Genomic DNA, 11526 nt, shown 5'->3' with positions numbered 1-11526 from the left:
GTGGTGGCGTGGGGAGGGGATAGTAGATAGCGTCCAAAGACCACCAAGCCAGGGGAAGGGCCGGGTTTCCCCAACCTGCCCTGTGGACCCAGTGAGTTGTGCTGGGCAGGGGAGAGCGGGGAACCCTGGAGACGGGTCCCAGAGTTCCCGGAGTGCCGGGCCTGTGCTGCCCCTTCACCGGACCCCTTTCTCTGTGTCCCACCCCACGTGGGGTCCAACAGCCAGGCCCCTCCTGAATCCCACCTTGTGGGCTTTTTAAGATTTATTTTATTTATTTGAAAGAGTTGGAGAGAGAGATCTTCCATTCACTGGTTCACTCCTCAGATGGCTGCAATGGCCAGAGCTGGGCCAGGCCATGGCAAAGCCAGAAGCCAGGAGCTTCTGGGTCTCCCATGTGGGTGCAAGAGCCCAGGCACTTGGGCCACGCTCCGCTGCTCTCCCAGGCACAATAGCAGGGAGCTAGATTGGAAGTGGAGCAGCAGGGACTCTAGCCAGCACCCATATAGGATATCAGTGCTGCAGACAGTGGCTTAACCTGCTACGCCATGGCGCCGACACTCTGAATTCCACTTTGGAGCGGCGCCCCCACCACAGTTGCAAAGCTTCCTCTTTCTGCTCTAGGGAGCCAGGGTTCAGCTTCTCCCCAAAATGCTGCCTCCTTCCCACTCAAAAATGAGCTCTGAGCCCACACTTGCCAGCCCCTCCTCCTCATCCCTTCACCCTCCATGTCCCCCACCCACAACCGCCCAAGGACCATGGGTCCATGCACAGTCACTCATCTCTGACCTGGACCTGTGTGGATTTGGTCAATATTTACCTCGAGTCCCACACAGAGATGCCCCCCCAGGGAGCCAATATCCGGAGTGCAGCCAGGAGCTGCTGGGGGCGGGAGGAGGGGGTGCTTCGCTGGGGCAGAGAGGATTTTCCATCCTGAACTGGCCGGGAGCAGCCTGGAAGTTTTGGAACCAGTTTAAACATTATCAAGGAGAGGAAATTAAACATCAAGAAGCTAATTAAATCTCTCTCCTGTTGCCTGAGCTGTTGCGAATCCGGCAGGTGGCAGACTTCTGCCCAGCCACGGACTGCACCTGGGGCAGGGCCCCCGCAGGTGCCGCAGCCTCCTGATAGGCCGGGAGAGGGGCCGTGGGAGGGGGGCCTCTACCCCATCTTCCCTGCATCTCCTCTGATGCCTGCCCTTTATCACTCATGGGTCTCAGGAATATGGAAACCACCAGGGAACCCCTTGCCCTTGGAAACACATCTTTAAGTGGAGCTGGAGGGGCCAACCCCTCCTTTTTTTTTTTTTTTTTTTTTAAGGTCATTTGAAAGGCAGAGTGCGAGGTTTCCCATTCCCAAATGGCCACAATTGCCAGAGCTGGGCCAGGCTGAAGCCAGGAGCCAGGAATTCCATCCAGTTCTCCCCTACATGGGTAGCAGGGGCCGAAGTAGTTGGGCCATCCTCTACTGGCTTCCCACAATGCATTAGCAGGGAGCTGGATTGGGAAGCAGAGCAGCCAAGGCTCAAATCAACGCTCGGATATGTGATAGAGGCGTAGCAGGTGGCGGCTTACCCCGTGGTGCCACAGGCTGGTCCCTGTTCTCTGTGGGAGACTTTGCGGTTATTCACTTGAGACCTGGCCTACCTGCGTGGCTCCCCCGCCCTGTCTCCAATCTGCTCCCTCACTTCCTCACTGCGCTTCCGTCTCCATTTAACGTGTGATGGGAGAATAATCGCGGGCACTGTATTTCATGCACTGTTGAATCCTCAACAGCCTGTTTCTGAAGATGAGAAAACAGACGCAGGGAGGTAAAGAGCTGGCAGAGGCACAGCTGTAAATGAGGGTGCACGCACAGCCGAGCTGCTAACGCTGCGCTCTGCACCCAGTGTGGGGAGGAGACCAGCACCTCCTCGTGTGCTTTCCACTCCTCCAGCCCTACCTTCAGCCTCCTCTCTCTCTGCCTCTTTCTGCGTCTCTCACTTCCCCTGCTCCACCCATGTCTGACTTGTTATGATCTTGTCATTAGTACCCTTCATTACGATTTAAAGAGAAACGCGGGGACTCCCAGTCAGACCTGGGTTTTACACCCAGCAGCCGGCAGGTGCCAAAGATTCCAGGGAGATCCCACACCTGGCACCCGTCTGGAAGGGGACTGCAGCAGTTACAGCTGAGACCTCTGCTGGCATGGAGTCTCCACGCGCACCACCGGCACGGTGAGAAGACGGGGGTGGCCGAGGAAGAGGGCGTTTCAGTTTTGGTATTAGAGAAAGCAAGGGACACCTTGTTTTGAGGTGATGGTGGAAGGTGGAAGGGACCAACAGAGATGGGTACTGACCTGTGATCCTTAGCTTGGAACCCAAGGGTAGGGGCTGGTGCTGTGGCATAGCAGGTAAAGCCACTGCCTGTGACACCAGCATCCCCTAGGGACGCCAGTTCAAGTCCCAGCTGCTGCACTTCCCATCCAGCTCCCTGCGAATGGCCTGGGAAAAGAGCGGAAGATGGACCAAGTGCTTGGGCCCCTGCACCTGCCTGGGAGACGTGGTGGAAGAAGCTCTAGGCTTTGGCCCAGCCCAGCCCCTGACTTTGCGGCCATTTGGAGAGTGACCAGTGGATGAAAGATCGCACTGTCACTGTCTCTCCCTCTCTCGGTACTCTGCCTTACAAATAAACAAATCGAGAGAGAGAGAGAGAGAGAGAGAGAGAGGGAAGGAGGGAGGGAGAGAGAGAAAGAGAAGGGAGGGAGGGAAGGAAGGAAGGAAGAAAGGAAGGAAGGAAGGAAGGAAGAAAAGAAAGAGGAAGAAACCCAGGGGGAGACTTTCCCTGGGCCTCTTACAGAAGGCAGACATGGGGCAGAGAATCCTTTTGTCCATGCTGAATGAAGGTAGCGCTGGGACAAAGGCTCAGGCCATTCCTGGACAATCCAGAGGTTTATTTTCAGATCCTCCTCTTCCCTGCTCCATGCAGACAAATCTTCATCACTGGACCCAGGCCTCCCGTGTTCCACCAAGGCCAATGCTGGGGGTCCAAGACCAGACGTTCCCTGAGGGTGCTGTGGCTTGGCTGCCAGGGCCCCTGTCCTGAGACTGCGTGGATGCCTGCCCAGGCAGACCCCAGAAGGGGCAGAGTCCAGCGGGCGGTGCACTCACCCGGGCGTCCCTCTGTCCAGGGCGGTGAGCGTGGCCGAAGGACCGCTCTCGGGCGGGGTGCTCGACACCCACTGCCTGCCTACCTTCTTTAGGGCCACCTGCTCCACCCAGCCCCGGCCTCGGGGCCACAGCCTGGACCGTAGATCCCTGAAGGCGCCACCCAGAGCCCGCCGGGGCTCCGGCCTCAGGAGGCAGTAGAGCACAGGGTTGAGGCAGCTGTTGCTGTGGGCCAGGCAGGAGGTGACAGGGAAGACGTAGGTGTGGATGGTGTGGAAGGTGCTGTCCCAGGGCACCAGGTCAAACTTCACCAGGACACCCCAGAGAGTGACCACATGGTTGGGGAACCAGCAGAGGAAGAAGGAGGCCACCAGGATGCGGACAGAGCGGGCCACCCCTGTGCTGTCCTGCCGCCGTCGCCGCCGTAGGAAGGCCAGCAGCAGCAGGTAGCTGGTGGTGATGACGCCCAAGGGCACCATGAAGGCCAGCACCACCCTCTGCAGCTGGTAGGCTCCCAGCCAGTACCTGCTGGGAAAGCGTAGCAGGCAGAGGCGCACGCCCCACACCTCGCCCTCAGCCCCAAAGACGACCGTGGGCACCGTCACCAGGGCAGCCGCCACCCACACCGCCGAGGTGGCCATTCGGGCCCAGAAGAGCGAGAAATGGGCGCCCGGCCCCGTAGCCATGGCCACCACCCAGTAGCGGGCCACACTGAGTGCTGTGATGAGGAAGATGCTGGCGTAGACATTGAGGACGGTGGCTGTCAGCACTATCTTGCAGAGGGCGCCTCCAAAGGGCCAGTGGAAGTCCAGTGCCGACTCGGCCGCCCAGAAGGGGAGGGTGAGTGCCAGCCCCAGGTCTGCCAGAGCCAAGTTGAAAACGAAGGTGTCGGAAGGCGGGCCGGGGGCTCGCTGAGCACGGTTGCCCAGGACCCACAGTGCGGCCAGGTTTCCCAGCAAGCCAACGGCCCCCACAAGCCCATAGGCCAGAGCGACCACGACCCTCAGGACGAGGAATTCAACCGGCATTGCGGTGTCAGGAGCACTCAGCACGCTGCCTCCGGAGACGTTGGCCCAGAAGAACATGGGCACAGGGCCAGAGGTGTTGGGCGTGGGCATCATGGGGCATCGGCAGCTGGTGGCGCCGAGCAGAAGGGCCTCGGTAGCTGGTGGCGCCGAGCAGAGGGGCCTCAGTGGCTCAGCTCAGCAGGAGGACGTGGCTCTGAGCCCTGCCGGGGGGCCTCCAGCAGCCGGGAGCCCAGCCCCCGCCCACACCTCTGAGGGAGGGGTGTGGACAGGAGAACCACCCCCTCCCTGTTGGTCAGGATTGGCAGTGGGTGGAGCAGGGCGAGGCAGGGGTGTGGAGAGGGAACGGGGATAGGAGACTGGGGATTTTAGAGCCCCACAGCCGCTGCTTTAAGTGAGTGCCTTTACTCCCCCACGCCTGTGTCCTTGCTTAAGATTCTCACAGACAAGCGCTTCATGAAGCACTGCTTTGTCTTTGCATGGGTGACTTTATTTCAAAGGAGAATTTTGGGGTGTTTGTGGTGGAAGGGAGCAACTGTCATCACCATGCCCAGGAGACAGCGCCAACCTAAACACAGGGTGGAATTCATTTCGGCAGCAAGTGACCTTGAGGCTAAGAGTAGGGAAGGAAAGGAGAGAGGAAGTCACAGCTTCCTGTTCCCTCCCCACTGAGAGCAGTGAGCCTGGGGGGGCTGAATGGACCGGGCTGTGCCCTCGGCTCTGTTCCCTGCGTCTGCCAGCCACACTGTCCTTCCACCTTACCCTGCTGCAGCCCTGGGGCCAGAGCTCAGCGGTGCCGGCTCTCCTCCCATTTTGGAGCTGTGCATCCTGGGACACGCCCTCGCCCCGCCTCATCCTGTCTCCCCATGACCTCAGGCCTAACTGGGAAAAGCTGCCTCCCTGGGTGCCCCCTTTCATGCCCGCTTCTCTACCTGCTGCAGAAGAACTCTGATGGAGAGAAAGAAGGCAGGAGGAGGGCAGGTACCAGATGGAGGTGCTTCTCAAGGTCACCAAAGTGCTCAACATTGTCTTGCCCTTTGCTGATTAAAGTTCATTTCCCTTAGAGCACTGGGGGAAGTAGGGGCTCCTTCAGGACCACCAATTGGGGCCGGCGCTGTGGTGCAGCAGGTAAAGCTGCCGCCTGCAGTGCTGGCATCCCATATGGGTGCTGGTTCGAGTCCTAGCTGCTCCAGTTCCGATCCAGCTCTCTGCTATGGCCTGGAAAAACAGTGGAAGATGGCCCAAGTCCTTGGGCCCCTGCACTCACGTGGGAGACCCAGAAGAAGCTTCTGGCTCCTGGCTTCGGATCAGCACAGCTCCAACCATTACAGCCAATTGGGGAGTGAACCAGCGGATGGCAGACCTTTCTCTCTCTCTCTCTCTCTCTCTCTCTCTCTCTGTGTGTGTGTGTAACTCTGAATTTCAAATAAATAAATAAATCTTAAACACACACACACACACAACCTACCAATCAGGAGAAACAGGGGAGAAAGCCACGCTGGGCCCCAGGAGGTCATGGATTAGAGCTGGGGCAGGTGCAGAGGCAGGGTAGAAGGCCGGACACCTGAGGGTAGGTGAGCCCCACAGCCCCCAGCCACACTGGCTCTGTGTGACTCTGCCAGCCACACCATCTCTTGGGGCTGTGCCGACTTTCACAGTCAGAATCACCTTCACGGCCTGGCTATTAGGAGAATCGTTTGACTTATTTTTCTCTTGGCTTAGAAAAAAGACACTGGCTGTAGAATAGCTGGCCCTCAGTCATTTCTTTTTTTTAACCTTTATTCACTCCTAGTCTGGAGCTTTTCCCTTGGCTGCCACCGCCACCACCTCCCTGTGGTTATGTAGAGAAGTGACGCCACCAGCTGGCCGTGTTTGGGAACCTCATCTATTTTGTTCACTCCCTCTCCCGTTCATTCGCCGATCTCTGCATTTCGCAAGCCTTTACTGTGTGCCAGCTACCTTCACACAGTAGATAAAAGCAAATAAAAGACGGCTGCTCTTATAGAAAATACTCATTCTTTTGAGATAAAAGAAATATTTAAGATTGATTTATTTAAAGGCAAAGTTACAGTTAGAGGGAGAGACAGACAGAAAGGTCTTCCATCTGCTGGTTCACTCCCCAGGTGGCTGCAACGGCCAGAGCTGGGCTGATCCAAAGCCAGGAGCCAGGAGCTTCTTCTGAGTCTCCCATGTGGATGCAGGGGCTCAAGGGCTTGGGCCATCTTCTACTGCTTCCCAGGCCATAGAGAGCTGGATTGGAAGAAGAGTAGCCTGCAGGACGACACTTAGCCTACTACATACACCACAGCGCCAGCTTCTTAAGATCATCTTAAATCTCAATTTGCGGCCGGTGCCATGGCTCAACAGGCTAATCCTCCACCTAGCGGCGCTGGCACACCGGGTTCTAGTCCTGGTCGGGGCACCGGATTCTGTCCCGGTTGCCCCTCTTCCAGGCCAGCTCTCTGCTATGGCCCGGGAGTGCAGTGGAGGATGGCCCAAGTGCTTGGGCCCTGCACCCCATGGGAGACCAGGAGAAGCACCTGGCTCCTGCCTTCGGATCAGCGCGGTGTGCCACCGGGCGGTCATTGGAGGGTGAACCAACGGCAAAGGAAGACCTTTCTCTCTGTCTCTCTCTCTCTCACTGTCCACTCTGCCTGTCGAAAAAAAAAAAAAATATATATATATATATATATATATATATATATATCTCAATTTGTCATCTTAGAGTAAAACTGACTTGCCCAAGAGTCAGGATTTAAGATAAAAGTCTCACAAATAAATAGACAAATAAATAAATAATAAGGGGCTGGTGCTGTGGCATAGCAGGTTAAACTGCCGCCTGCAGCACCAGCATCCCATGTGGGCGCCAGTTCAAGTCCCATCTGCTCCACTTCCAGTCCAGCTCCCTGCTAATTTCCCTGGGAAAGCAGCAGAAGATGGCCCCTGCACTTGGGCCCCTGCACCCATCTGGGAGACTAGATGAGACTCCTGGCTCCTGACTCCAGCCTGGCCCAGTGCTGGCACTGTTACAGCCATTTGGGGAGTGAACCAGTGGATGGAAGACTTGTCTCTCTGTCTCTGCTTCTCCCTCTCTGTAACTCTGCCTTTAAAAAAAAAAAAAAGATAAAAGTCTGTCTTGAAGCCAGCACTGTGGCATAGCGGGAAAAGCTACCGCCTGTGATGCCAACATCCTATATGGGCACTGGTTCATGTACCAGTTGCTCCACTTTCCACTCCAGCTCTCTGCTAATGGCCTGCACAGGCAGCAAAGGATGGGCCAAGTGTTTGAGCCCCTGCCACCCACATGGGAGACTTGGAAGAAACTCCTGGTTCCTGGCTTTGACCTGGCCCAGCTCTGGCTTTGCTGCCATCTGGGAAGTGAATCAGTGGGTGGAAACTCTCTCGCTCTCTCTCTGTCGGTCTCTCTCTGTAACTCTTTTTTTTTTTTTAAGATTTATTTATTTATTTGAAAGAATTACACAGAGAGAGGAGTATCTCTTTAACTCTTTCAAATAAATTAATTTAAAGAGAGAGAGAGAAAAGTCTCTTAACTTCTAGAATGTGCCTGTTTCCAGTTTTTTCCCTTCCTGTCCTCTGAGTGCCAGAAGGGCTAGTCCTTGGCCTTAGGAAGCTCCAAAGGCGCCCAGGAAGAGAGCAGGCTGTGGACAGCAGGACAGCAAAACGCCCCCGAGACAGCTCTTCATGCACAACTGCTGAGCGATGGAGAGGAAGCAGGTGCACCCGAGACGCCTTCGCCATTCCTGACGGCCATGTCACCCCCCAGGGCCACACTTCACTGCCCTTTCTTCCATCTCCAAGTCCAAGGCCTGCCTGGTAGCTTATGGTGCCCCCCCCCCAACACTCTAAGGACGCGTAGGGGTCACACCTTCCCCTCAGTCACCTGAACAGCTCTCCAGCCCCACAAGCCGGCCCTGCTCGCCAAAACCTAGGCTGTGGATGCTGCAGGCTGCAACTGCAGGAGGCGGTGGGAGGGGCTGCACTGTCCCACCGCGGTGCGGGAGGAGAAGGGAGCAGCTTCCGTGGCAGAGCGGACCACAGCAGCAGCAGGTCCAAGCCCCTCACCCTGCAGCGACGCCGCCAGCCGCCATCCCTGCTCCTCTGCACGTCCGCTGAGATTCCCTGGAGAGAATTTTTGGGTGCTGGGTTAAGACTGACAGAACATTAAAAAAAAGGCTTAAGGATAAATCTGATAGAGGATCTGTAACCCCAATATGCTTCAAACAAGTATTGCTGAGAAAAAAAAAGTCTAAATAAATGGAGAGGTGGCGCAGTGGGTTAAGCCACCGCATGGGATGCTTGCATCCCACGTCAGAGCACTTATTCAAGTGCCGGCTGCTCTGTTTCTGATCCAGCTCCCTGTTCATGTGCCTGGGAAAGCAGAAGATGGCCCACGTGCTAAGATCCCTGCCACCCATGTGGTGTTCCTGGCTCCTGGCTTCAGTCTGGACCAGCTCTGGCTGGGGACTGAATCTGTGGATGGAAGATCTCTCTCTCTCTCTCTCTTTCTCTGTCACAATGCCTTTCAACTAAATAAATAAATAAATGGAGAGGTAGATTGTGTTCATGTGTTGCAAGACTCAATAATAATCTTGCCGGTGCCGTGGCTTAACAGGCTAATCCTCTGCCTTATGGTGCCGGCACACCGGGTTCTAGTCCCGGTTGGGGCGCCGGATTCTATCCCGGTTGCTCCTCTTCCAGGCCAGCTCTCTGCTATAGCCCGGGAGTGCAGTGGAGGATGGCCCAAGTGCTTGGGCCCTGCACCCACATGGAAGACCAGGAGGAAGCACCTGGCTCCTGCCTTCGGATCAGTGTGGTGTGCCGGCCGCAGCACACCAGCCGCGGCGGCCATTGGAGGGTGAATCAACGGCAAAAAGGAAGACTTGTCTCTCTCTCTCACTATCCACTCTGCCTGTCAAAAAAAAAAAAAAAAATCTTGAGATGTCAATTCTTGTAACTGTAGATTCAATGCAATCCTAATCAAAATTCTAGAAGGCTTTTAAAGAAGCATAAAATTGACAAGCTGATTCTAGTATTCATGTGGAAATGCAAATATCCAAACAATTCTGTAAAAAAGATGATAAGGTAGGAGTATTCATGCTATAGATTTCAAAGTTGCTATAATGCTGCAGTGCTACAGTGTTAGTGAAAGGATACATTTATGATCAATTGATTTTTGACAAAGGTGCAAAGATATTCACTAAAGTATGGATAGTTTTTGCAACAAACGGTTCTGTAACCACTGAATATCTACATTTTTAATAAAAAAGAGGTGGACATTTGGGTTAGCAGTTAAGATAGCTGAAACTCACATCCAAGGGCCTGGGTCTGATGCCCAGCTCTGGCTCCGGACTCAGCTTCCTGCTAATATAGACCCTGGGAGGCAGTGGTAACGGCTCAGGTAATTGAGTTCCTGCCACTATGTGAGAGACCCAGATTGAGTTCCTGGCTATGGGCTTTGGCCCGCTGGCCATTCAGGGCATTTGGGAGGCAAACCACTGGATGAAACCACTCCCTGTCTCTTCTCTCTCTCTCTCTCTCTCTCTCTCTCTCTCTCTCTCTCTCTCTGACTCTCAAGTAAATACATAAGATTTTTTTTTTTTTTTTGGACAGGCAGAGTGGACAGTGAGAGAGAGACAGAGAGAAAGGTCTTCCTTTTTCCGTAGGTTCACCCTCCAATGGCCGCTGCGGCTGGTGTGCTGTGGCTGGCGCACCGCGCTGATCCGAAGGCAGGAGCCAGGTGCTTCCTCCTGGTCTTCCATGCGGGTGCAGGGCCCAAACACTTGGGTCATCCTCCACTGCACTCCCGGGCCACAGCAGAGAGCTGGCCTGAAAGAGGAGCAACCGGGACAGAACCAGTGCCCCAACCGGGACTAGAACCTGGGGTGCTAGCGTGCTGGAGCTGCAGGCAGAGGATTAGCCTAGTGAGCCATGGCCATGGCCTACATAAGATTTTGTTTGTTTGTTTGTTTGTTTGTTTTTGTTTAAGATTTATTTATTTGAAAGAAAAGAGAGATTGATCTTCCATCTGCTAGTTCACTCCCCAGATGGCTGCAACAGCCAAGTGTGGGCCAGGCTGCAGCCAGGAACTCCATCTGGGTCTCCCAAGTGCTTGACCCCTCTTCACCTGCCTCCCCAAATGCATTAACAGGGAGCTGGGTCAGAAGTAGGACAGCCAGAACTTGAACTGGTGCCCCAATACGGGATGCTGGTGTCGCAAGCGGGGGCTTAACCTGTTGTGCCATGACACCAGCCCCCAAAGTACATTCTAGCACCCCAAAGCCTCCTCATGCCGCTCCGGGTTGTTCGTCTTGCTCTCTCTCCACAGGTCCCTGCTGACACTCATTGGGCTACAAGAGTGAGGCATGAGGGCCACACGGGGTTAAGCACAGGGCTCTGGGGCCGGCTGCTGCCATTCAGATCCCACTCCAGTTCCTGGTTCCAGCTTCCTGCTGCTGCAGACCCTGGGAGGCAGCAGTGCCGGCTCCAGTGGTGGGGTCCCTGCCGTCCACATGGGAGACCTGACAGACGTCCTGGCTCCCCGTCAGCCCAGCCCCAGGCACTTCAGGCATCTGGCTCCACACGGCTCTGGGAGGAGACTGGCTGGCCTGGGAAGGCTGGGTGATGCGAAGGCGGTGGCAGCCTGGACGTGGGCTCCCTCTGCTCTCCTGTGCTTCTCCCTCTCTGCTGGGCTCAGCGCTGCTTTGACGGAGTGTGAGCCATCCACTACCTCTCTTCTCTTACATAAGATTTTTTAAAAAGAAGAAAAGTGCTTGGTTGGCGCTGTGGCTCAATAGGCTAATCTTCTGCCTTGCGGCGCCAGCACACCGGGCTCTAGTCCCAGTCGGGGTGCCGGATTCTGTCCCGGTTGCCCCTCTTCCAGGCCAGCTCTCTGCTGTGGCCCGGGAGGGCAGTGGAGGATAGCCCAAGTCCTTGGGCCCTGCACCCCATGGGAGACCAGGAGAAGCACCTGGCTCCTGCCATCGGATCAGTGCGGTGCGCCAGCCGCACTGCGCCAGCCGCGGTGGCCATTAGAGGGTGAACCAACGGCAAAGGAAGACCTTTCTCTCTGTCTCTCTCTCTCACTGTCCACTCTGCCTGTCAAAAAAAAAAAAAAAAAAAAAAAGAAGAAGAAGAAGGAGAAGAAGAAGAAGAAGAAAAGTGCTTTACTAAATATGTAATAGAGGTCGGCGCCCGGCGCTGCGGCTCAATAAACCAATCCTCCGCCTTGCGGCGCCGGCACACCGGGTTCTAGTCCCAGTCGGGGCGCCAGATTCTGTCCCGGTGGCCCCTCTTCCAGGCCAGATCTCTGCTATGGCCCGGGAGTGCAGTGGAGGATGG

General features: G+C 55.6%; 1 protein-coding gene across 1 annotated transcript; it reads right to left on the bottom strand.

Annotated features, from left to right (window-relative positions):
• Nucleotides 1–3141: 3141 nt before the first annotated feature.
• Nucleotides 3142–4260, bottom strand: RXFP4 (relaxin family peptide/INSL5 receptor 4). Its single transcript, XM_062193654.1, has one exon. It carries the CDS (start codon nucleotides 4258–4260, stop codon nucleotides 3142–3144), a length of 1119 nt encoding a protein of 372 aa, XP_062049638.1.
• Nucleotides 4261–11526: the final 7266 nt, after the last annotated feature.

Source organism: Lepus europaeus, chromosome 5 (genome assembly GCF_033115175.1).
Source record: "Lepus europaeus isolate LE1 chromosome 5, mLepTim1.pri, whole genome shotgun sequence".
Taxonomy (NCBI): domain Eukaryota; kingdom Metazoa; phylum Chordata; class Mammalia; order Lagomorpha; family Leporidae; genus Lepus; species Lepus europaeus.
The sequence above is the reverse complement of the archived record's forward strand: the minus strand, read 5'-3'. Positions and strand labels throughout refer to the sequence as shown.